The sequence below is a fragment of the Netta rufina genome, assembly GCF_964035555.1.
Source record: "Netta rufina genome assembly, chromosome: 5".
In the NCBI taxonomy this organism is placed as follows: Eukaryota; Metazoa; Chordata; class Aves; order Anseriformes; family Anatidae; genus Netta; species Netta rufina.
The window spans coordinates 50,628,308-50,656,258 of record NC_140128.1 but is presented as its reverse complement, the minus strand read 5'-3'; the positions used below and the strand labels follow the sequence as shown (position 1 = coordinate 50,656,258).

General features: G+C 39.3%; 1 protein-coding gene across 1 annotated transcript; it reads right to left on the bottom strand.

Moving 5' to 3' along the window:
• TUNAR (transmembrane neural differentiation associated intracellular calcium regulator) lies at positions 1-27,496 on the bottom strand (the record flags this gene model as incomplete). Its single annotated transcript, XM_084287234.1, has 2 exons — positions 1-186; positions 27,458-27,496. The coding sequence occupies 2 exons, from the start codon at positions 27,494-27,496 to the stop codon at positions 1-3; spliced, it is 225 nt and encodes a 74-aa protein (XP_084143360.1).
• Positions 27,497-27,951: the final 455 nt, after the last annotated feature.

Here is a 27,951-nt window from a genome sequence, read left to right as displayed (position 1 = left end):
TTACAACGTTGTGTAAATGTACACAAAAATGATCACAATGAGGTTCAGAATTGTCCCAATAATTCCAAGCATTGCCAAGATGGTTTCTTCTTTGCTTTCCTTTTCTTGACTGCCTTTATCTTCTTCATTTCCACTAGTGATTACCATCTTGGTGGTCAGTTTCTTTATCCTCCCCTTCAGGATAATCTAGAATTAGGAAGAAAAATATCAAACAGATCATTAGGTTGATTTTCCAAGCTCATATTAAAAGTGGAACCAACTGTAGAATTTATGCCCCTAAATACTTTATATTAATAATTTATTTTAAATTAAGAATTCACTTTTAAAATGTTTAACATTTTTATTAGCTATTTAGTAATTGCTTAATTAAAATTATAGTTCAGCTAGCCTGAAGATTTCTTGTAACTCTCTGTAACACCCTCTGTTTATGTGCCAGCCACCATTTCTAGCACATATTTCTAGCCAGCTTATTTCTAGCCACCATTTCTAGCACATATTTCTAACCAGCTTATAACAACGGTCTGCACCGTTGTTATAAGCTGGTTAGAAATGTACCACTGAGGTGTGATTCCCTCCAATATTAGGGGGGACTTGGTCTGCATTTGGACTGCAGAAGACAATCTTGGAAACTTGCAGAGAGCCTAGATTTACATTTCAGTACCAGGGAGTGAGTCGGTGAGAGAAAAAAAATAAATAAATCTGGGAAGCCCTCATTCCTTTTTAACAAGAAAAACAACCAAAGACAAAGACATTTTGTTTCCTGACAAGAGGGAAGACAGCAGTGACTTCCCACTAAATAATTCAAAACAAAAGCAAAAACAGAATAACATCCATCTTGGCTTTTCTTTTCCTCATTCTTAATGTACAATGAAAAGTTCCTTGCAGTGCAGTAAGCTGAGGTATTGATCTGCCTGCAGGGAGGATTCAGCCATTTCCTAAGCAGCAGCTCCAGCATCTGAACTGCTTAAGACAGAAAATCCTACCAGTCTGGGACCAGCCCTGTCTCCAGGCATTGCTAGAGCTCCCTTGGTGTTCCAGCCAGGTGCTGAGACCTGGGTAAATATTTGATTGTTCAAATTAGAAAAGGATAAGTTCTATTTATCCATGCCTACCTTCATCTCATGCTATAAAATTGGACAAAACAGGCAAAACAGACTGCCCCAGAAAACTGGAAAAGACTGGCTGGTTTCCCACAGCAAACTGATCTGCCAGGAGCTGGGTTCAGGCTGTGCCCTGCTGTTGTCTCCCCAGCTGCCCACTGTGTCCTGTGACCTTCCTGCTGCTGGAAACCATGTCAGGAGTTAGCAAAAAATGCCCCCCAAACTGCTCCTGCTCACAGGAAGGGTTGGTTGGAGAAGAAAGGAAGGACAGGCACTTCCCAAATTTCTCCCTCATGAGGAATTTACTCCTAACTCATGGAGCAAACACACCAGACCCCAGCAGCTTGGATGCACAGTGAGGGGAGACCACCACCTGCTGAGGCACATGTCCCCCAGCAGGATTCCCAAGGGGCAGCCTAGACCTGCAGCTCCATTGAGGTCCTGGGCCACACAGCCATGGCACAGCAACTGGAGTACCAAAAGAAAGGACTGGAAGAGGGTAGGAAATCTTCCATCAGAGAGACTGGGAGGAAGAAGAAAGGGTCTAGATGAAACAAACTCTATTTGTTACATCTGCAAGATGTTCTTATATAAGACAGCAACTGCTAGCACCACCCTAGGAAGGGCTTTCTGGTGCAGCTCCAGCAGGTACAAGTGATGTACAGGTGATTAGCGGGGAGTAAGGCAGAAGCAGGGGTCTGTGGAGGTGCCAACAGCCTTTACTTTTATGCTTGCATTAGCATTTATGTGTTTGCCTTGGTGTCACCAAGGGATTCAGCAGAAAACAAGGAATCAGATGGCAACCTGAGGGTATTCATGGCAAACACAAGTCAACGGGAGCAGGGGGCAATGAGGAGAGGGATGCTGCATCAATCAAAGCATGGTAATCCAGGAGGTCCTCTGGTAACCTGTCCCAGGAGATCAACACTTCAGAGGCACTGGGCACCTCCCAGAGCACACTGGCTCCTGGATCCCTTCCATCCCTCTGAAACTTTCAGGTCCCCAGTTTCCTCTAGACACTGTCACCAGCAACTCCTCCTGCAGGACCTCTTCCAGCAGCAGAAAGGCTTTGGAGTATTTGCCTTCTACATGACATCAGACCACAAGCCCACATCCCACGCTGTGACACGCAGCTCTTGCTTCACCCACAAAGCTGTGAGTCATTTGGATATTGTGTTCTCTTCCCCTTCAGTAACTGAGAGGTTGTCCCTCTGGCTTAATGTCTGTCCTTCACTGTTCATTTGAAAAATCGAGTGGAACCACAAATACAGTCAGATAAAATCCCAGGCCTGGAACACAAAGATTTGAGGGGAGGGTGCAAAGGTTGCTTCTGAAATCTCTGCAGGCTCATTCCCTCAGAGCTGAGCACTCTTGATTCAGCATTTCTGGATCCCACAGAAACAAACCCCCAATAATTTATGGGTCGAGCCCTTCTGGCTCTAAAAAAGGCCAGAGAAGAAGCATTGATTAAAGCATGGGTCTCTCTGCATAAATGGTTTGGGCAGAGTTTCCCACTCACATCAATGTCTAGAACCTCAGCTGGAGCAGATTTGCACACACACTGCACCCACCAACTCACTCATCTTGGGCACAGCATCTCTGCAACACACATTCTCAGTGATCCTGTTTCTTGGATTAAAGTGAGCAGAGGCAGCTTAAGGACATCTTAACCCCTACTATTAACATCCCAAGTCTTTTCCAGATACATTCAAAGTTTACATCACACAATTACAGTGTAAAACTCTTTCCTGCAGGACACCATAGATCGTAAAATTAACATAGATCTAAAAAGTAGCTGAATAATTCACAAAAGTAAAATAATATGTGTTCAGTTTTGGGCCTACTGTGTTCAGTTTTGGGCCCCTCGCTACAAGAAGGACATCGAGGTGCTCGAGCGGGTCCAGAGAAGGGCGACAAAGCTGGTGAGGGGCCTGGAGAACAAGTCCTACGAGGAGCGGCTGAGGGAGCTGGGCTTGTTCAGCCTGGAGAAGAGGAGGCTCAGGGGTGACCTTATCGCTCTTTTTAGGTACCTCAAGGGAGGCTGTAGCGAGGTGGGGGTTGGCCTGTTCTCCCACGTGCCTGGTGACAGGACGAGGGGGAATGGGCTTAAGTTGAGCCAGGGGAGTTTTAGGTTAGATGTTAGGAAAAACTTCTTCACTGAAAGGGTTGTGAGGCACTGGAACAGGCTGCCCAGGGAAGTGGTGGAGTCACCATCCCTGGAAGTCTTCAAAAGACGTTTAGATGTAGAGCTTAGGGATATGGTTTAGTGGAGGGCTGTTAGCGTTAGGTCAGAGGTTGGACTCGATGACCTTGAGGTCTCTTCCAGCCTAGAAAATTCTGTGATTCTGTGATTCTGTAATGTCAAAGGCTAATAAATATAAAGAAAAACCCTCTGGCTCAGTAAGTCCTTGAGTGATGATTTTATTATTTTTTTTTTAGAAGCTGTGTAAGTATTGTGTGGAGGTATCACTACCTCCTCACCTTGATATTAAAATCTTTCCAGGCACCCACTGCTGGCTTCTACGAGAGAGTGGTCCCCAGGGTGCACAGTTTCTGATCTGAGGTCATGCAATCACTTTTCTATTCTTTTCAGGTTGTGATTACCAACAAGGAGATATTGAATAGTTTAAAATCTGAACACCACCAATGCAACTCAGATTATTACAATAAAGGGGAAACCCAAAAAAACAAGGGGAAAGGTCTTTGGTGTGATTCAGTGAAGTGTGTGTGGAGAAGCAGACGACTGGGGCGTGATGAATATGGAGGAGCAGGAAAGCAATGAGGTGGCAACAAACGCAGAGTGGGCTGATGCACAGCACGATCTACTGAAGGTTGTGTCTCCAACAGCCTCTGACAGATTGCTCCTGCCATGCCTACATGCTGCATTTGTCTCTCTTCACAATGCAGCCTGGAACTGCATGAACTGCATCTTTATTGGATGAAACTATGCCTAAAGATGTGCTCCCCATATGCTACAAAAAACAGCGGGAATTTCAATCCATGGGAACACAAGCCCAGGCAAATGCTGGTCTGAAGTATAAGCCCCAAAACAGCTGTAATGTGGATGCTGGCACCATTAGTGGATGGGTTGCTCCAGTGGGACCACATTACTTGCTGTTTTATACCTCTCCTAAACTACAATAGAGACCACAACAGGCGTGAGTAGCAGGTGCTTAGAATTCAAACAGGAAAAGACTGGGACCAAATACTATTATATGAGTACTTTGCCAAATATAGCACCACTGAAATCAAGGTGAGCTTTGTCTTTGAACGGTGAGGAGATCAGAATCAAAATTACTTCTCTACGTCTATGGGCTGACCTTGGAGAAAAGGTACACTCTCCTGATATCAGACTCAAGCCTTTCACCTTCACAGATCTTGTGCTCAGGGGGGAATTTTGGCTGACTGGGTTTTGTGAGTATTTTTTGCTAATGGGAAAATAGTTGTTGGTGGTTTCAGTTTAATTACCCTAATTAATATTTTTTTTTTTCCCAGCCTTTATTATTCTCTTCTGAAAATTGATTTAATTTATTTGACATTGTTTCATGTTTTAAGATTCTTTCGACACATTGCTCCTTTTATAGTTTTTCTGATGGGACTTCAGGCTTGTCAGAAACACCCTTTCTCCTTACCAGAACTGCTGAGAGAGATAGGAATGATAGTGAGCACTAGAATTACCAGTTCTTTAATAACTATCCTTCTAATGCAAGTACTATTTGATTGGGTAAGTGCTCTCCTGTCATATCAAAATTAATGTGCTTCCTATTTCATTTTGCAAGATTCGTCATTAACCTGATATCGGTCTTTTGAAAAGATGTATATTCTGAAATGATTTACCTGAAAAGTTATGTATTCCATGTATTCTTCTTTGCATGGGGGGAAAAAAAAGAACAGCTCAGTGGTTAGAACACATCTCTGATATTTATCTTCTTGAGCTACTGCTGACTTACGTATCTAGGGGAAATCCACCTTGTTTCCCCCTGCCTCAGTTTCTCATCTGTAGGATGCCTTGAAGAATTGCCCAGTCTACACCAGAAAATGAACCATAGCAATAGTGACACCATACAGGTACTTTCAAAAGAGTTTTCATGTTAACATGAAATAATTCAAATCTAACAGTCCTATAAAATACACCCTCTACATCTTCACAAATCTGCAGGACCTGTTACACACCCCTGTCATTGCAAGCAGCCCAGTGGACTAGACGAAACATTTCTAGCAAGAGGAAATAATCCTTCCTTGTCTCCTCACTCTCAGCATGAGCAGTAAGCCAGCTGAAGGTGATGGGGTACAGGCAGGGCTTTGGATAAGGCAGCAGCAAGCTCATGTTTGTTGTCATACTGCTGTATGTTTGTCACATCGAAGATACAAAACACGTCCCTCGTGAAGTACCTGCCCTGATATATTTGACAGCTTTTGAACATGCTGGCACCTTGACTTGCTCTTGAAAAAGTTTTGTAATCTGAAACCCTTTCAGTTCTCAGTCATTATTCAAAGGGTTCCCAGGAGGCTGGGAGTTGAGGGCACAGGCAGCAGAAGCAGAGCTCCCAACATGTAAGGAGGATAGTCCAGGGGGCACTCAGTGTTCCTTACCAGCCCCATGCTGGTGTGCATGACGTCGTGCTTTGACAGGCAAGAAGGAAATCTGCAAAGCTACCAGGGTTCAGTGCTGAGCTGGCACAGAGCAGCCTCTCTCCTGCATTCGGCTCAGCCACTTCCATATACAGCTGCTGAGGATCTGGTTCCTCATCTTCAATCTAGCTTAAATATCAGCAGGCACGAATTTTGTATTCTTAATACATAATCACAGACAATCACCAGCCAAATTGTTTTGATATTTAAACTTGTTTACAGTCCCCAGGCTATTAGTTGTGATGACACATTAACAGATAAGAGAGCTTTAATTTTCTGGGGATAGTTCCACCCTCCGGGGATAAGAAACACAGCAGAAACTTGTTTTGATTAGCAAACTGAATGGGGCACAGAAATCATACAAAGCAGAACGTGAGTTCAGCTGCTGCTGGAGCTGACACTTTCCCTTATCTCACACAGAAGTGCTTGAGTTACCTAGGAGGGAGGAGAGGCTCCTCAAGGGTTCAATCCCACGTGTACATCACAGCAAGTGGGGGTTTGTTCCTGGGGGTTTGTTCCTTTCCTCTTAACAAGGTTTTTTAACCTCATTTCCCTCCAAGGGCAGGCTTAGGAAAGCTGCGGGCTCAGCTCAGATCTTAGACAGCCCCTAGGCAGGATGCTGAGCAGGGCATCTGAACAGATACTGCATCGCTGCTAGTGGTCTGTGGGAGGAAGGCAAAGGTAGCAGACACGTTTAAGTGTGTTAGCAGCCCCAGGGTCCTTTTCTAAGGATTACATTGTCATTTTTTCACTTCTGTGATGACTTTGTACCCATGTACAATCCTTGTACCATTTTGACTGGATAAGTCCCCTCCTAATCCCCACTTACACATCGTGCTATTAGCTACCAGTCGAGACCTGCTCAGAGAAGTATCAGCAGGTGCAGGGACACCCGTCTGTGTTTATTTGTAGAGCTGGGTTTCAGATAACTGAAAGGCATCATGTGAATGCAAGATAAGGCCAAGAGAAGGAAAAGCAAGGCAGCAGCTTTGAGACCATAAAAAAGCTTCACTAAAAGTCCATTCAGCCAAAGCAGCTTGCACAGACAGCGTGCAGTATGTATAATGGCAGACGAATGGGATGAGCAGAAACTATTACTGAGTAACAGTCAGAATACCTGAGAAAAACAGAGACCTGCAAAAAAGCAAAGGGAGGGGAGGGGAGGCATGGAAAAGTGCCCAGGGAGAGGTGTTCCTTATAGAGAAAAAAAAAAATCAGAAATGTGAGCCAAGTTCAAAAACATATCCCCAGTAGTGAGCAGAGAAACCAGTGCCAGAAGCTGAGACGTCTCAGCAGAGAGAGGACACAAGCACTTACATAGCCTTCAAGCAAAAAAGCAAATCCACGTCAGACTGCTGCTATGCTGGCAGGTTTTAGTCAGTGGGAAACACACTCTATTTATAGCACCACAGCCAGGATATCTCCAAAGGTTTCAGCAATGTGAGACCTCCTCTGGAATAAAGGAGGGCACTCAGCAGCAATGAGGTTATTCAGAGAGGACAGAATTCAAATAGGCAATGCATTAACAGAGCTCATCATGGTCAGTCTGGCAGCGAGTTTATTCCCCAGGTGGCTCAGGACACAGTAGAGATGAAGGAATTGCCTTTCCTCTCCTTCCTTCTCCTTGGTCTCTGGGACCATGGGCAATCCTGACATGCTGAGGATACCTAAGCTCTATCATAAAGATACTGGATATTTTGAATATTAGCATATCTATCTTACAAACAAAGCTATGATTTGTAGCAGAATAATGATTCATAAATACCGAGCTACTGCTGGAGACTCTCCTTTACTGCCTGTGAGCAGAGTGCTATCCACAGATGCACAAATAGCCTTCAGCTCCACCTGCAGCAAGGTCTCCCATAGTAGGATTCATAAAGCTTCAAGTGTCACAGTTTGTGAAAGAAACAAACCTGAACAAAGGCCGCCCTTTAACCCATCCTTCTCCCTCTTGATGTAAGATGCACTATGAAGAACAAAGTTTCTTTGAATCAAAACTAACATTTAAAATTATTTAAACAGTACTGGAAGCATCTGTGACTCAAACTCCACATTTTGTGAAGCCAGATGTCCTGGTTTCAGTTAGCACAGAATTAATTTTCTTCCTAGTAGCTGGTGGAATGCTGTGTTTTGGCTTAGAATGAGAAGAGTGCTGATAACACCCCGATGCTTTAATTGTTGCAGAGCAGTGCTTATACTAAGCCAAGGACATCTCAGCCTTTGCTCTGTCCTGCCAACGGGCAGGCTGGGGGGTGCAGTAAGAGCTGGGAGGGGACAGACCCAGGACAGGTGACCCAAACTAGCCAAAGGGGTATTCCATACCATCTGACGTCATGCTAAACAATATATAGGGGTGGCTAGCCGGGGGGAGGGGGCCGGACTGCTCGGGGTTAGGCTGGGCATCGGTCAGCGGGTGATGAGCAATTGCATTGTGCATCACTTGTTTGTACATACTATTATTACTTTCGTATTATCCCCATTGTATCATCATTATTATTATTGTTATTATTATTTTTGTTATTTTTTTTTTCCTGTCTTATTAAACTGTCTTTATCTCAACTCACGGGCTTCACTTTCCATTTCTCTCCCCCGTCCCAGAGAGGGAGGGGGGAGGGTGAGCGAACGGCTGCGTGGTGTTTAGCTGCCGGTCGGGTTAAACCACGACACCAGAGATGATGAATTTTCTGGGTTGGCCCAAACAGTGGTGAAATTTCAGTGTAATTCTCATTGATTTAGACTGGCCTATTTCATGTTCACAATCCATTTTCCTGATACACAGCACTGTGCTTGGTTGCTTGGTGATAATGCTCAGAAGCAGAAGTGTTTGACTCTCAGCTGGTACTGCAGCACACTCTTGCTATTTTCATCCTCTTAAACACTCGGTATTTCTTTCAGACCTTTTGAGTCAGAAAAGTAGTCCTGCCTTCCCACCATTCCAGAGGTCAGTCCTTGGTACCCTCTATCAGCAAGAAGAGAGGGACAATGACAGGGTCTATGTTTCTTTTGTTTGCATGAATCCATCTGCAAAGAGTGCAAATGTACCAGCTCTAAAAGAACAACTGACAATGCCTGTGCTCCATTTTCAGACAATTTACTGCTCTGCTGTTTGCAGACAGTTTAACTCCTGAGGATGAGGGACTATGTTCATGGCTGGCATATGGATGCATGACTGCACTTAGGCTGCTGGTGCAGCTGACCTCAGCATGGAGCTGGAGAAAAAAGCCAGGAGATAAAAGCTCCAGGACAGCAACAGAGCTGAAATATAATAGTTACATATCATGGACACAATGGTGGGAAGAGATCCCATAGGTTTCACCTTCATTTACCATCTGCAGAGCCCTGTCCTGCAGAGCCCAAGGGGCTCCTTCCCCAGAAGCAGCAGCTGCAATGGGGAAGGAGAAGAGCAACCAAACACCAGCCCCAAGCTGGTCTTTTGTGTCTCACCACTTCTTCTTCCCTGTCATTGGGGAAGGGACAGACAGAGCTAGCCACAGTGCAGATTTCCCAGGACTGCCTTGTAAGATGTCCACTACATGCTGGTCAAACCTGCTGTGGTGCTAATGGGAATAGAAGTAGCCAAATGGAGCCAGACCAAGGTCTGGCTAACCGGGTGTCCCCTTGCCATTAGCTGATGACAAATGTGCACAGTGTGAGCATGCAGTAATGCTCACCCCCGTACCTAACAAGAGTCCAGAAATCTGCAGGTCAAGGACTTCCTCTGCCCAAGGGAACATCTTTGGGTTTAATGCCGCTTCATGGATCTGTTTTCTCCAAATTTGTCTAATTTCTTTATGAACTCATGTCAACTTCTATTTTTCTATACAGTATCCTCTAGCAATGAGCTCAGAATATAATTAAGGAATATCTGCAAAAGCACCCACTTGTTATTTAAACCTGCTACTTGATTCCTAATTATGTAATTTGAGACACAGTGCATAATTGTTTTTTATTCTGCAGGCCACCTAGAATACAGTAAATCTCCTACAATATCCCTGTAGTCATCTTTTTTCAAGGCTAAAAAATCCTTATCTGTGTATTTGTTTCTTACACAAAATCCATTCCATGCTCTTGATTATCTTTCTTGCCCTTTTCTGTGCCTTCTGTAGTTATGCTAAGGGGTTTTGGACCAACAGAGGACAAGGGAAGGGAAGGGAAGGGAAGGGAAGGGAAGGGAAGGGAAGGGAAGGGAAGGGAAGGGAAGGGAAGGGAAGGGAAGGGAAGGGAAGGGAAGGGAAGGGAAGGGAAGGGAAGGGAAGGGAAGGGAAGGGAAGGGAAGGGAAGGGAAGGGAAGGGAAGGGAAGGGAAGGGAAGGGAAGGGAATAAAGATTTGAAGTTAAAAGTCAGAGCTCTCTCTTAGTTGTTTGCCTATCTTTCCTGAGCTTAAAAAAGAAGAATATCATAATGATCAGGTGACCATCCCTGGAAGCTAACACATTCCGATATCTACCCTGCATATATCTTATGGATATCAATTCATAGATCAATACAGAGGAATCTTTGAGTCCTAACTTATATAGTGTTGTTTTGCAGAGTCCATTCATGTTATTGTCCATTCTGAGAAAGAAAAAAAAAAAAAAGAAAAAAAAAAAAAGAAAAAAGAAAAAAAAACCTGCTAGAAGCCCTCAAATTTAAATCTTTGTCCAGACAAACGTAGCATTAGCTGAAGCAGCTAGATGAAGGAATGAAATGTTAAAGTATCTCCTATCGTTTCAGATCTCAACACTTCATTTTCTATTTCAAGGGCATATCCAGGGCTCTCTTTTAGGAGCAAAAATAAGCTGTAGCCCTGTAAAAGGTAAAATACAATACTCAAACATCAGTAAAGGACAGGTCTCCACTGTCTGCCAAAAGGCACATAACCTCTGTCATAAGCTATTTGAAGAGCTGCCCTCACACCACAGCTTGTTGGAATGAAAACTGAGCTGCTTCAGAAGACATTTAAGAAGTATTACAAGGAGGAAAAGTTACACAAATCTGTCTTTCTTTGGCTATTTAATATCTCTAAATTCAGCCAAGACCAGATGATCATTTGTCCCGTAGTGGATTGAACTGCCCTTAAAATTAGTTCCTCAAAACAGAGCTCAGAAATGACCTCTCCTTAAAAAACAAGAATGTACTGGAACATCATCCAAAACCTTGAGGAGTATAACACTTGAGATTCTTTGGAAAGGAGCTGCTAGTTTGTGTGTACAAGAACTATCTAGAAAGTCTAATATCTCATTTTTACTTCCAGTTATGTTTATTCTAAAAATTAGTTACAGCTAGATTAAGGGAAAAAAATTCTAGCTAACACTTTCTGATTTAGGAAAGTTACATTCATTTATATATATTTTATATATATATAATATATAAAATATATATAATACATTATACATATATATATTACATATATAAAACTTTTAAAATTGTAACCATCTGGTGTGAATTTATTTTTGTTACAGAGGAAATATTGGGGGGAAAAATTCATCTAGTTTTGCTGTTTACAGGGATGATGCTTGGAAACTTATTGTTTTAGCCATATATAAACCTAATGACTGTTTCTGTAAAATACTCAAGTATCTTCACTTTTGAAGCAAAAACTGCATTGGTAATTTTGTTATAGCTGAGATGGCCTGGTATAAATACTGGAGAAGGTCTAGTGTATCTGAAAACATGTTTATTTTTAATTGATAGATTTTACAAAAGAAATTACCTCTGTTTTATCTTTTTTTGTGTGTGTTTAATTACTCTCTTTGCTTAAATGATCCATGCAGCAATTTAATAGGTTGAAATGACACATTGATGGTTTTCAACATGACAATTTGAATAGCACAATATTTTCAGTTTGCTTTTCAAAAATAAATAATTTCTCTGCGTAATTAATTTGCAGAGACCATTCAAAAATGCCACACTTAAAGGAGATCCAGCATGAATTCAGCATCTTTCTGTTTATGTGTTATCAGGTAGGTTATAGCTAAACACTATTTTGTTCACCAAATTCCAGCTTCACTAAGTACACAGTGCATTTGCCATAGGAGAGGAAAGAAAAAAGCTTTTGTTTGTAGGATTCTTTTTTTTTTTTTTTTTTTTTTTTTTTATGCAGAATATAAAAGTGGCAGGAGAGTGCAAAAAGGATCAACAGTCTTTTGTCTACAGAAGTGAGACGCTGCCCTGAGGAAGGGGACAGCTCATTGACACCACACTTTTCAGTGCTGCAACCCTGTTCTGTATACTAATAAGGCCTGGGGGCTTAAATATGTGGAGTGGTGAGCACTGGCGATTGCAGTAGAAACAAGGAAACTGCCGTATGTACTGCTAGTTACTCAAAAAAACAAACAAAACAAACAAACAAAAAAATAAATTAAGCAACCACAATTGTGGATGCTTGTAAACTTGCTCTTTTTTGCCTCAGGTTACCACCAGAACAAGGGAGTAATGACACCCAGTACTGTTAGTAAGGCATTGTAAAGGTAAATAAGTCAACATCTGCACACAGCAAGGACCTGAACTGTGGAACACCATGGAATACGCCAGTGAGAAATAATTTTGCCTTCACAGCAAAGTTTGACCTATGCATCGAACAGTGAAAAGAAAAGCAAGTACTGAATTCACAAACTGTGTCATCTATTCTGCGCACCAAGCGAGTCTCTGATCCTGTGCAAAAATAGTCTGTGACCGATGCACCTGTGCAAGGTGGCTAATTTATGGAGTAGAGATGGTATAACTTGCAGCATTTCTTAGATTCAATTGCTGAGCTGTGCAACCTTGATAATGTTCTCTTCATATGCTGTTTTGTGTGTAATTATTACCTATATCAGCCCAAATTTTAAAATAGAGCACTTCCCTATTGAATGCCTTTTTTAGGACACATTTGCAGCTGACACTTAAAGGTGCCAATAGCCTGCCTCTCAGGCACCTGGCACTGGCTACTGTGCAGCTACTGGCTACTGACACCATGGCAGCAGCACTATCCAAACTCTAAAAATTTCAAAGCTTTTTTCTAATTCTTGGGTTGGACATTCCAAAAGTGAGGTGGCTGAAAATGCTTTGACTTTTTAAAAATGTTAGACTTAATTTTGATAAAAAAGCTGATAATTAGAGGAAGTAGCTAGTTTCTAAAACAAAGTTAGCAAAGTAGGATAATACTGCAGGCAACCAACTCCCACACCTTTTATCATCATCATTAGTCATTTATATTGCAGCAGCATGCGGCAACCCCTGCTGATGTCTGGGCTAGAAACCAGATACAGACAGCAAGAATTATACCTAGCCCAAGAAGCTTACAAAATTAAAACAGAACAATGTATTTGAAAGTGGGGGGAAAAATACTGAAAGGTTGAAGTGAGTAGCCGAAGGTGGCTATATGATGGCCTGGCTATAGATTTGCTTAAGTCTTCTGTACAGTATGTATAACCACCCATGCTATTTCTCTGAAGTGGATACTGTATTATATAAGGAACATGTTTGGATAGCTAATATAATGCAACGTACACATCATGTTGCCTCAAGGTCATGGCAAGTTGTATTTATTTATAAGATGCATCTTGACATACCCTAATGTAGTGCCAGTAATTTAAAACAATGTCTATATAAATGTGAATAAAACCAAAAACATAACCACATACAGAAAACTGAAAATATTTCATTGTTTTCTTACATTAAGAGTATTCAGTAGCATATTGGTAACTCTTCTTAAGGATTTAGGAAGATAAATGTATATTCTTCTATATTTTTCTTTGATGAGCACCAAGCCAAATTCTGTCCATGAAATTGAATAAAATTATTTTTAAAAGGAAAAATAATCCAGATTTATACTTCTAGAATTGAGAGCGAAATTTAGCCATGATTTTTTTTTAAACATATAATAGATTCTTTAAAAATATTGCTCGCAATAAAGGGTCTGGTAACAATAATTGAAATATTCATAATAACTGAATTATACAAAATTGGTCATTGGAAACAATTGTGTGTAAGTCCTAGAGTCTTTATAATACATAGTGAGAGCACTATCTCATCAAACTGGTGTAATAAGTAGATAAATAGCAACATGTCTATAAACAGTACGTTGGTAATGATTCTTTCAACTTAGTTTTCAAAACAAAGAGTTATTCTTTTCATGAATTGTTGCCCAAAATATTCTACTTGTTCACACAGACCTGTTTTCTAGACCTGTTTTCTATTCTAACATCTGTTATGCCATCCCTATAGGACTGATGCTTTCTCAGTTAAGATACTTTACTCACATTTGTAAAGTATCTGTTTGGCTCTGTTCATATTTTTAAAGCCAAATGTTTCTCTAGGGAGATGTTTACCCATTTCTTTCTATTTCATGCTGTAAAGAAGTGCCAGGGTATGCTGGGGTAACTGGAGCAATGGGCATACCAGTAAAAAAAGAAGCTTGTGGCCAGCTAAAACCCAAGGAAGATGGCAGCCCTACATTAGGACAACATTCTTCAGGCTCTGTTGAGAGGAAAGAGATTCAATCAAAACAAAACTGGGAAATGAGCACTAATCATAGAAGTGTTATTCAGATATTGCTGTTTCATGCCATTTAAGTAAATTCTAGGGATAGAAAAAGACAAGACTTCATGAATCACATATCTTGACTAAAAACAAAACAAAACAAACAAACAAACAAAAATACCACCACCACCCAAAAAAAACAAAACAAAACAAAACCAGACCAAAACAAAACAAAAACAAACAAACAAAACAAAACAAAACAAAAAAGCATTGGGTCAAATATCTCCAAAGGCCATTTGAGAACTAATTAAAATAAATAAACAAACAAATAAATAAATAAATGTTAGGTCAACCTGAAAATTGTGATTTGAATCACTTATTGTCCAAGAAATTCTCTTGGATTCACTGTAGGAAACATATATTTCCTACATGTATTCCATGTAGGAACGTAATGGAACCCTACTGGAAGTACACAACTCAGTGCTGGTTCAACTGTGAACTAAGAAATTATAACTTCTACAACTCATGAACAGTGGCAAACATAATTAATTGATCTGATCATCTAGATATTATGATATCAGAACCTATCTATAATTTAAATTGAACTTACAGCTTTACTGATTAATATTAGATGGAAAAGAAATAAGACCACATGATTGAGAAATCGAAAGTTCAATGTACCTTAAAACTCAAGGTCATTCTACCACACATCCAGAAAAACAAAATGAAACACAGCAAAGCAAACAAAAAGAGACAGAGTAATATACAACACAATATTTAAATTCCTGAAGCTGCCCACTGAAGCTCCAGGGAGCTAAAATATTTTTCTCAGTTTCCAGATCAGTAAGTACCCTATCCTTTGGACCACATTGTCTCTCTGGACCATCTGGTTTAAACTGATGCAGCTCAGTTTCAGTTTATACCAGTTGAAGTCTTGCAGCATAAGCTTTTTAACAAGTCACTTACAGCACCAACAATTTAATTCAGCTTAACAGAAACACAGAAATAGAAACAGTAAAATGTCTTTTGACCTTTGCTGTTGGCTACAATCAAAACCATACAATAAAAAGAGCAGAGAGGAAATTTAGAACATATGCTCAAGATGATGAAAAAAATGTTCAGGCATGTAGCATAGTACGTTGAAGAAACCACTCAAGAACAATTCATTCTGCTGAAAATATTATTCCCATAAGGCTGCCAGGGTCACTGTCATCTTAGATTACGCACTGTACAAGCGCCAGCCATGGAAGAAGATCCACCCATAAACCCTACACTCTTGGGCAGGAGGTCACTAAGCACTTGTACTTAATCTGTGGCTCTAGAGATGCCAAGAGCATAGATAAATAAATAAATAAATAAAATAATAATAATAATAAAATGCAGATTTCCTTTGTTAGCTATTATTCATATTGTTTTACTAAAGGAGATGAGTAAAGCATTAAGAATGACATTGTCCTGTCAATGCAGTGTTAATCAATGTCATTGATGAATGAAAATAAATTAACAAAACTCAGGAAAACATCCTTAAACTAAATTCCTCCCCATTTGCTCCAGATACAGAAGAAACCTTCCAAAGATTTTCATTTGATGAAATCATTTTTCTCCAAAGACTTCCCAGCTGGCTAACAGCATTCATACAAGCCTGTCTAACTTAAGAACTCAGTTCTAAGCTCTATTTTGCATATTCTGTCACACCCTAGCTTCTCCCAAATGTCATTGACACAGCTAGCATAGCTGAACTTTGTTTTTCTCACAGGGTTGTACTTTATGTCACCTGCTAAAACCACTCTTTTATGTTGAATCTGGAATCCATGTTGCCTATGCCGTGGGTCTGACAGGGGACATCCTTTTGTCAACCAGAGACTTTTTCTGTAGAGCTTTGTGTAGTCACTGCCTTATTCATAGACGGTTTATTGTTACACCTGACTCTGGGTCTTAGGAACCCTTTCAAGTTACAGTTGGATATTTGAAACATACTTTCAACTTCTTAGATCTCCAGATGCTATACGCACTCCAATAATTCATACAGAAACTCTGCAAAGTGACTGGTTACTGAAATGCAGCCAGCTCTAGAGTGAGTTACAAACCATATAGACATGCCAAATGGTCCAGGCAAGAGGAAAGGATGATTTTTTTTTTTTTTTTTTGAAGAGGAAGTGTATGGCAAATTTATATAACAAAATATCTTATCCCATGAATCAAAAGACGTAACTGTTCTTTGCCAAAAACTGGAGAGCCTAAAAGCTCATAACTCTACATTAGTACAGCAATTATATTAGCTTTCCTGTATTTAAAAAACCCAAGACAAAAGTTTAATGTTTCTGACTTTGCTTTTTAAATAGAAACTGAGATTTACACTAGACAAACTCCAATTTAAAATCTCAGTGGGGTTGACAGCTGTGTCAAAGAAGAAAGCTTTTTCATGGTGCAAACTTGTGGCTTGATTTTAATAATGGACATTTTCTTTCCATAGATTCAATATTTATATTCATTTTGTTATTTGAAAATCTGTCTAGGGGATGCAAATCTGCGTGCATCCTAATTACTCTTGCCTACATTTTTTGACTATAATCAGAGCAGAACCTATGCTAGCATCCAGATTTTAAACCTGCACATTCCATTTTGTATAGGTTGGTAAGAGAGACTCCAGTTATAAGAATAATCTATTTTATGGATAAGAGATTACTTTTGTCAAATTTTCAGGAAGCCTCCTGTAGCCAGGAGCATTTTTTGTTTTATTTCTGAAAACAAATATTCCAAGGACTCCTGAGCCTGCCTTCCCAAGCTCATTACTCTTTTTCTACCAGTTACTTCCAATTCCTTCATCCTTTTTCCAGTCCTTTCTTCACTGGAACTTGCTTAGAGAGTGCAGCAAAGGGGGTGGTTGTGGGTAGCTTCAGAGCAAAGCAACATTGCTGCAGCTCACTGTGCTTGGGGAGGAAAGGAAGATGGATGTGGGCTGGTGGAGTTCTTCCAAAGAGAAGCTGAGGGTTGTACAACTCACGGCTATATTCAAGCCCTCCCTAATAATCTAAGAATCAAATTCTTTATGAAAACCCACTGACAGTGTTTTACTCTGCTTCTTCATGGACTACAAATGCCAAAAACAACCCTGAAGTAATGCTTCTGGAGGCTGGCCTTGGGAAACCTTTCAGAAAAGTCTGCCAGTAAGGCCGGGCAACTTCCCTCCTCTGACGAAGTCACCCACTCTGGTCACAAACGCTCTCTCCACATTCCCCCTGGGGCTAAAGTATACATTACTGAGGCGAAAATGTGCACGACTTACAAATGCACAACACTTCACCAAATGCAGGTATTTGCAAATAAATAAGAACAGAATAGCTTTCTCAAAGATATCTGCATGTAACTCATGATCCACCAGCGTGATGACTGTTACCCTCAACGCTCTTCACATCCAGTTAAGGACAAATAATTCCACACCATGCTTGTGATAACATTTTTATATCTGCAAACATACTCTCACAGGCAGGATGGCTGGATGGCCAAAGCACCAGGTGGAGATTGGAGTGTAGGACCTCTGAGGTCCCAGTAGGACCCGCCATGAGCGTGGTCATCATGAAAGATTCTGGCTCAGAGAAATGAAATCTCCCACCTCCTCACTCATTAGCACTCTCTCCCCAGGTATATGTTGCAGGAGGACACTGTGCAGAGCTACCAAACATTTTATTAAAGCACCAGATTTCCACCCTAGCAAAGCACTGTATGGGCTACCTCTCCATCACTGTTGCCAGGTGGTAATTGCTAACTAGGAAAACAGGGATTTGCAAAAATGACTGCTCTTCATAGATGGCACATTGCCTGCTCTCAAGAGCCACAATCCCTCTCCTAGCACAAATCTCTATTGCCTTTCTTCTGTTTTTCTCATTCCTGATTTCTTGTAAATGTTAATTTTTGTTTTTCTATGTTATTTTGCTGTCAAAACTATAATGCTAGAATATTACTAGACATCTCATCTAAGGAAGATTTACGGCTATTTGGTCTTCATTGTTTTGTAATAATTTTACCCTTTTTTATTTTTTTTTATCAATGCAGTAAACAAGGTATTTGAAACCTTCCAAACCTGGCTTATAAATTATTCCTGCTCAAACTTGCAGTCATTTATAACTGACACGGGCTATATCTCTGCTGCAGTCATGGGACTGCTGTGCACTTAGCCATGCCCAAGCTGGCTCCACCACAGCCAGGTGGCTCAGAAATCTCCCAGAAAGTACAACCAGCTAAGTACAACCAACCAACTAAGTACTATCCCTGTAGAACAGAAACCTCTGCCACCATCCTGCCACACCCATTAGATGCACCCGAAGCCCGTGTCCTACCATCTTTCCTCTGCCTGTTATTTAAGCCAAATCAATGGAGGCTGGGTATATTTATACAGGCTGTTGTTATTCTGAAACTGTATATACATATATATATATATATATATATATATATATATATATATAAAATTAAATTAAAAATCAGGTAAAGAAAGAAGGTACAAAACTAAAGTTTGTTCTACCATGACAACCGTATACTGACGGCAATGGTGGAACCAGCCAGTAGTGTGATCTAGCTGTGAAAGAAACCAGTGGCATGATTCTCACAGACTCCACCAGGAATTGGATTAGGCTTTAAAAACAAAAGCTGCCCAGACATGCAATCATGGCAGAAACAAAAAATACTTTTTCATAACTTAATCACCCAATCTGCTAGCATATGCTTCAAGCCCATATCCCTGCTAGTCCCAGAAAAAGACCCACATAGTGAATTATTAGCTCTGAATTAGTAGCCTCAAAGAAGAGGATCACATGACAACAAAGATTCACAGAAAGTCCCTTCCCTTTAAATGTCTTGCTTTCATTTAGTAATAGCTTGTGCTGAGAACAGTCCCTACCCTGTGTGTGCCACAGCATTTTTTTCCAGCTTAGGAAAATACAGATAAACCCATAGAGACATAAGAAAATATCAGTGAAAAATTACCCTAACTGCAAAAAGCATTAAAGATAATGAAAATATTATTCATTCATACTAAAAATCAACATAAAAAATCCATATGTAATGTTGATAACAGGACCAAGTACATGGTAATGCAGTCAGTGAAACTAGCTACTCATCCTTGTCAATGTTTTGCAGAAGCAACTTCTGCTGTTGCCTCCTTGCCTGCAGCCAAGCAGGGAACTGAGCTCCAGCTCCCCTCTTTGCTTTCCATGTGTCCTTCAGGACCTGCACTGCACTCATGCTACAGGAAAATCATGAGGTTTCTTTTGAGTTAACAGTCCTGCACAAACATAAATCGACATATTTATTGTATCCAAGGTTATGTGGAAAGCAGCCTTGCATATCTGTGCTGTATCACCCATCAGTGAGCTAAAGAAGGAGGGCCAAATCCTGAGAGAGTTAAGCCAGTCAAGATACATCAGTGAACATCAGCTGAAAGCATAGACATTGTTTGCCATATATCTTAAACTGTCAGGAGAAGCAGTCAGTGAGCAATGCAATACCTGACCTGTCAGCATGATACAGAGCATTTACATAGCTTTTTACAAACATTAACAGATTAATCCTCACATTGGGACACACAAGCAAGGTTCAGTCACCCTGCTGAACAGATTTGGAAGTTGAATCACTCTGTAACCCGGTTTCTAGAAGAACTCAGCATCTGTACATCTTATATAAATGGAAGAAGGGATGAGACTTCGTACCTCCACAGCTGAGAAATGGAGGTGTGAAGCAGATAGCAGCTTCAGCCCAGCCACATGTCTGTGGGGAACTGGGACTACCTGAAGTACAGAGTTTCTGGCTCCTCTTCAATTCAGCCCAACTGTGACAGTACCAAGTAGGATGGTAGCGCTTACCCCAGCACAGAGGATATGTGTTCATGCTCTGTATTTCATACCCAAAGTATAAGGCAAATCAAAGCAGCTGAAGTGGAAAACTCCTATCTGGTCGCAATTTCCTTAAAAAAGCAGATATCCAAAGCATCTCATCTCATTGCATTTCAATGGATTATATTTCTAAAAACAGTAGCAGTTATCCTGTGCTAGCACACAGATGAAAGTTGAGTTTCGTGCGCAGGGACTTGGCTTAGCAGTGAGGAGTAGAGAGGATCTATGACAGATAGAAGCTAGGACACCATGCTGTCAGAGCTCACAGACCAAGACAGAAAGTAAGACATGGCAGTGGTTGATGAGGAGTAGTGTCTGTTTTGTTTAACCACCTGAGAGACACCATTTATGCACACATTTATACAGCTGAGGGACTTGTTCTTGGTGGTGCCACTGAAAGGCTGAGGAAGAATCAGACATAATCCATGAAACTTGTTAAAAATATTTGGAATTGCTGCTAAAGAATGGATGTTAGGAAGGTCTCCCTTGTTTTATAACAGAAATTGCTTATTGATTCTGTCTATTTGCATCATGTACTAATCCCTTGCTTAACCTGCAGGGATGAAGAAAGACTTTCTCTCTTCATGCTTAACTTGACTTCTGCAGGGATATGGTGCACCTCCAGGAGAGGCTCCAGAGAAGGGCTGTGGGTAGGAACAGGATGTGAGGTATGGACCACTAGTGTTTCTGATGGTAAAATCTCCCTGATGTCCAGTTAGTGAGCCTTCTGCATGTGCTCATAAATACACTGAAAGCCATGTGAGAGATCAGAAAGGTATATGGTTGTAGGATTTTGTTTGTAATATCAATCCCCTTTCTTCTTTCTTTTATTTTTAGGAATATAAGGCTTTAGTGATGCTTTTCATCTATCACTTGTGAAACACTGAAGATATGTTTTCACTAGTTTTCCTTACTAGCTTTCTAAAATTCAATGAGGAAGACAGGAATTATTCTGCGGTAAGCATGAACGGATGGAGCAGATGCTTTGTGAGCCCTCCTGCATTGAACATCCATTGCATGGTTTTGGTGTTGGGGTGGGGACAACTAGAGCCAAAGATACCAATGATGCCTTACAATTCATTAAGAAAATGCAGGAGCAGATGCAGGAACTGAGATCACAATCAGGAGCAGAAGTAATAGACCAGCCCTCCTCAACAGGCTCATATATGCTAGTGCTATTAAAAAAATATTACCAAGTACATTGCATTTCACTCTTAGGATGCTCCCAGTGACATGATACATTGAAACACCTTGTGAGTTACAGAAAGTCACGTCAACAACACAGTTCCCTTTATAATATGCAATATCTCAGAATGGCTCCAGAGGAGCAGGTACAACATGGATTGCCATACATTTTTGTAGCAGTGATTTTTGAACACATCCAGCTGTGCCAAGCTCCAAAGCACTTTGATGCAATGTAAAGCATTTGCTGTGGAACAAAAACACAGGAACCTAACACAAATAGAAATGACATCAGTGAAAAGGAAGTCTTTTCCTAAGGAAAGCTTGGATTTCCAGCATTGTTTAATGCTGGTAGAGAACAAGTATTATATTTGGCAGCAGAGAAACAGTACTATCCTAAGGGTCATTGTGGTTATCCATTAAAAAGCACTTTCAAGAATACTTTAAAAGCTCTTCCAAAATCTTGTCTTCTTCTGTTAAGTATTTTATTGCTTCTATAGTCAGTGAAAAGTTACATTTGCTATGAATACCTGAACAAAATCCTTTCAAGCAGTTTTTGTTTTAGGCACAAAGTAAAAAAGAAATCCCAACAATGCACAGGCTACATATCTCAATAAATATTCTTGCCATCTGCTTTCTGAGTCCAACAGGTTAAATGGCTTTGTTTTCAAGCATCAAATTTGCATTCCTTAAGGGAAGTTTCTGATACTCTTAGCTTGGTTCAGTAGCACCTCACTTTACACTATTGCTAAGTTTCAGCGTGTGTCAAAGTGAAGTCCTAAATTTTCTTATCAAATTTGTCACACTTTCACCTGAAGGAGAAAATGATGCTTTTCAATATCTAGAGTCATATTATCAGATGGTCATATATTATAAAGAGATTAATCCCTATTTTTCAGAAGTCAGATATTAAAGATATGTAACACATTAATTTCCACATTAAACAGGTAACAAACAGTTAAGATATGATCTATAATCACAAAGACCATGCTGCTTTCTAGTCACACCACTGTTTTCTATCTACCTTGGTTTAAAACTAATGCAACAATAGGCATTCTCCCATTCTTTTTCTCATAAAGAGTTGCACCAGACATTGTTTATCTATTTTGCTTTTGTTTCATCAAAGCCTACTCATCAAAGCTCATCAAGTATTTTTCCCTATGTCTGTTGTTTCTGAGGCCATTACCCTGAATAAAATTCTTTATTCGTGTTCATGGACTTCTGTGGTTATTTTTCAGTTTTCCTTAGCCAACTAAAATAGACCTTATCTTTTGAGGTTCAATGATTACCTTATTATAATAATTAGATTTACTTTCTTGATCTATTAATATTGTAGGAAATATACAAATGTTATAAATCCTATGCTCATATCCTTATAGGTATTTGGATCCCTTAGTCGCTGTCATTTAAGAAAGAAAGAAAGAAAGAAAGAAAGAAAGAAGGAAAGAAAGTATTGATAAGTTATTATATGTTCTTAAGTATCTATGTGTTTGAACTTAAAATACTCATATATTCTAAAAAAAAAAAAAAAAAAAAATGGTGAAAGATTAGCTTGGAAAGAGAAGTCAGACCATCATTAATAAGAATTTCTGTTAGGTATCATATTCGCTGTGTCATCTTTCTGTAAACAATGTTGTTTTCATAACGATCTCTGTGAATTCTAGAAAACAAATCATCAGCCTTTTTATATTTTAACTGTATTTTTTTTTCCTGTTTAAATCTGTTTCTGCCCTCAAAGCTATTACAGAGCCCTCGCAGCTATCCTTAAATTCTGACAGGATAAACAGATACAGTACATGTCTGAATCTGCATGGGATGTTTAGTATATTTCTATTTTGAATTTTCTCTTCAACTTAGGATATATTTCCCCTGTGTAGCAAATCAATTGCATAATTAATGGTTACATTCAAACGGAACAGCTCAGGAGAGAAAAAAGAATTTTTAGGACAACTGTGTCACACTGGAAAGGAAGTACGCATCAGTAATTTCACATTTGACACTTGAACTAGTATTAACTTAAAAGTCCGAATGCAAGTCATTAAGCAAAAATGAAGAAAATGAAGAACAACCTTGCAGGGACAGCGATGAACTAAGAATGAGGACATTTGGGTTCAATTCAGAACTCTTCCTTGCCAGTCCAGTATAGCTTTGGGCATTTTTTTATTTATTTCTTTTTTGTTCCTCAGTTCCTTGCCTATTTAATAAGGATATTAATACTTCATTAATTCTACCCCTCGCTTGTATGCCTTTTGAAGGCCTCTCAAAGGTTTTTGTAATAGAAGCTACCTCTTCTAGTATCTGTAAAACTCACAGCAAATAAAGGCTTGTTTTTTACTGGAGATACAAAAGTAATTAAAAGAGGGAATTGCAATCAGAACTTACATCTACCATAGAGCTGGTAGGAATTGATGTTCAGTATCAGCAATATAGGGATATACAATGTGTAGTGCTGAAGATGGCCCTTCAGGGAGCTTGCAATTAAAGAGCTGACCTGTAAGAGACAATAAATATTGGGACAACTATGACAAATCCAGTTAAGATAAATAAATAAATAAATAAATAAATAAATAAATAAATAATCCCTGACCAAAAAGAGAGAGAGAGAGAGATTTTAAGTGTTGTAAACTTTCACTGAAAAAAACCACACATATATGCAATTTCTTGTTACAAAAATGAGTCTGAATAATAATGTTAAAATGAAAGAGGTCATTTCAAAATCAGTATTTCCTTACATACGAGTTTTTAGATCTTTCAATTTTTAAAAAACTTTGCCTTTTCAATTTTTTATCCTGGTTTATGGAAAACACAGGTGCTGATCAACTGAAATTTCTTAAAAGAATAATGCTCTTTCCATGGCTATTTATGTTTAAGCAATAAAACCTTAAGACTCAGTTTTATTGTTGTTGTTTTTTGTTTGTTTGTTTTATTTTAGTGGGCCTTGCAAAAAATCAGATTTTTCTGGGTCTTGTATCAAGACCTCTTAAGGCATTCCAGGTGTAGGAATTTCTTGTGTGTTGTATTATTAAAAATATTTTTCTTGATTAGAAGTAGTTGTTGTAAGTATGGAAAATATTTCCATTGCTTAGTATAACTGTCCTGATCATGCAGATGATTCAAGCTCTAATTCACATAGTTTATCCAATGAAACAGTTCAATGGATTGAAATTAAACGTGTTTTAAGCATCAGACCATTATTGAATAGTATCCAAAAGAAAACGAAATTATTTTCACTTGCTTTAGAATTCACAGAAAGCCAAATACAGCTGTTATTCAGCTGTTTAAAGTAAATGATGAAAAATGACACAAAAGAAAGAGGTCTGTGTCTGTAAATCATTGATAGAAATGTCTGCTAAAGACAAAGAGCAAAATCTTATTTCTCAGAATCATGTACTTTGAAAATAATCAATGTTCTTGCTATATGCATGTTGTTATTACAGGGATAAATGAAAAAAAAAACACAACCTATTGCTGCATTAGTGTATTGAACACGTTTTAAAGGCTGCTATATTTGCATTTTCTAGTATTTTTCTTTCTTCCATAATGCATAACCCACTGCAAAAGAATTTCTATTACATTGTATTCTGAAAATGAACTGTTCTCTACAACGTACAACAAAGGAAATATTAATTATGTAATATATATCCTAATAATATGGACTTCTATAAGCACACAAAATTGCATGGGGGAAGAAAATCCAGATGTTTTAATATGACTATATATATATTCTGTAGGAAGTTTGGTATGATTATGACTTCAAATTGGGCTTTTATTGCATATAAACATGTTTCTAGATCTAAAAATGAGCTAAATGTCATGCGTTAACTAAAAGAATGAACATATTTAATGCAGAAGACAGTGTGGTAAGTCTCCTTTTACTTAATAATAGTGAATATTTTTATGGGTTCAATGATATATAAATTTTTCTTTTTAATGAATTTTCAGAGAAGTTGATAATAATACCTAGTAACAATGTTAATACAGTCACAGGAATAAATAAAACAATGAATGATTCCAATAAGAATACACTCCTCTTGGATTTGGAGACCACTAATAAAAGTAAACTTTGCATACTCAGATAATTCTTCACTAACAACATGTCTGTACAGTTGTACGATCTTTCAGAATGCAGTTGACCTATTTTTCTTGTCCTAATTGCAAGGCAAAAGGATTCATATGAGTAAAAGGAAAAATGATTCTGTTTAGAAGGGAATTACAAATTATGCCAGAAGCCTAATAAATCTGTTGCCATGACAATCAAAGAGACAGGTCTTACAAAACCCTTTCTAATTTATTCACATGAGTAGTTCTTACTCATATGAGTTGTCCCATTGATTGAAATAGACCTGTTGATGTGAGGGGAGATTTGCAGTAGGAAATTTGAATTTAACATGCAGTCCTTGTTCACATAAAAAGCTCAGAGGACTACTTCCACAAGTGAGAGCTTCTTTAAACAATGGAGTTTGGAAGATGACATTTTTGAGTTCTCTTATCCTTCCTCAGTCTTCCTTATCAATTCTTAAAATATTTGTGCATTTTAGATGGTAAAATCTACTTCATTGTACATGTATACATATTTTGAACCTTTACTCCCACAATCCAGACTGGTTCCTCCATTCTGAAAAACTACCACGCAACCAGAATATCTTTGTATCATCTCAGTTTCCTCCTGCTGCACTGATTTTAAAAAGCTGCATTTCCATTCTCTCTCTAAAAAACTACCTTATGAAGTCCTTCGCTGCAAAAGGAGAAGGCGTGCTGGAAACTGACACAAAATTTGATTTTTTGAACAGGTTTTAAGCTTTTAAACTCAGTTCATGAGAGGTGTTTTGGCCTGGCCTGGCTTGGTGTTTTGCTTTGGCTCTTTGCATCCTCCCCACTCTCAGAACCTGCTGCCAGGACTCCATCACCTCCATACCCAGCTGGAATGCCTGTGACACCTGCCACACAGGCCCACTTCTGGCCCATCTCAAACCCTGTAAAGCCCTGTAGGACTCACCCTCAGAGTGGGGCAGGCCCTTATCATGGTTTGCTCCTCAAGGGGCAGTCACCTTTCCCTCTTCCAAATTCACTGATCAACCAGAACAGAGAAGAAAATATATATTTACCATTGGCATGCTTACAACTTTTAGTTCTACCCTATGTTACTGAAACAGGAATCCAAGTAAACTAGGTTTTCTGGAAAGCTAAGCTGTTCTGTCTCAGTTCATTCACTTTATAATTCCTGATCTGCTTGGCAATTTCCTGATAATGACCCTAAATTGTGGTAAGTCGGTTATTTAGCTAATAACATCACCTAGCACTCTTCTAGCACCTCTCATCCAGGAAGATGAAGGCAAATTACAGCTGTTAATGAACAAAATCTTGCAACATTCACTGAATTCATTTACAATTATTCCTAACACCCCACTAGTACATGACAGAAATTACTTGATATGAGAACATCTCATACTGTGTTTGCTTACTTTTGCTATGACTTAGGTCATTAAAAGTAACTGTCATAATTCACATTGGTCTTTTTTTTTTTTTTCTTTTTTTTGACTTTCTGACTTGTAAAAGGATCTGCCTCACACTGCACAAAAACCAGGATCTGTTTCTGCATTTGATACTTGTTTCCCGTGAGGAAAAAATAAATAAATCTTTTGTACCTGCAGATCTTGCATTAGCTAGCAGACACAGAAAACTGTTCTGTAGCTTTTGTTTATCCAGATAATACAGATTTGTAGCTATTCTTATGTTCATACAGGATTTATTTCCCCTACTATTTTTGCCTTCTAGTGGTCAGTACACAACTGAGGTGCAGGGAAGGTGTAGCACCATGACCCCAGAGAGACAGAGACAGAGAGAGGAAGAGGAGGCAGGAGGAAAGGAATGGAAGGAGGGAAAAAGAGATAGAAATTTCAGAGAAAATTCTTAAACATCCCCTTTAACCTGGAAATATCTACAATATAGCTACCAAAGTTCCAGTCCAAGTGCAGCTGACAACACAGGTGTGCACACACGCAAACACATACAGCCAAAAAGCAAGGGAAAAAGACAGAAATGGTCTTATAAAGCTGCTGCAGTAATCAGAACACTTGCTCCTGGAAAACAGCCATACTGACAAATTTTTTTTTGTTAGCATTTTACATTTTTTTCAATTTTCAGGTGATTATTGGTAGTATCTTTAGCTCTCACCATAACAGAAATATTATTATTAAGGAAAGAAAAAGGCCTTACCATGCAGTGCATCAGGAAGAGATGAGAAGCACAGAGCATGCTGCAGAGATTAAACTCAGCATGGCACTCAGATATCCTGTGGAACTGAAGAAAATTGTCCAACCCATTCTTCCTAACAAAGCGGACAAGTTTTCTCTAGGCTTGAATTTTTCACAAGAAGCCAGATCCTTAAAGTGCATTATATTTTCTTCTTCAGGAGATATATTTCCTCCAGTTAAGTTTCAGCTCCGCAATGCCATTTCCAATCAGCATGAAGAAGTTCTTCATTCCCAGATTTGTGGTGTCATCAGAGGGACTCCAAAGAAAATCAAAGAAAGAAAAAGAAAAAAAGAAAAGAATACCTTACTGAAGCCCTGAAATTTCTGTGCAGAGAAAGGGGGAAAAAGTAATAACCCCTCATTTATTCTATTGCCTATGTGTTTCACAACAATCAGTACTACCTCTTTGGTCTCATATGTGCAGTGCTGAATACCTGTAATAAAGGAAGAGACAAA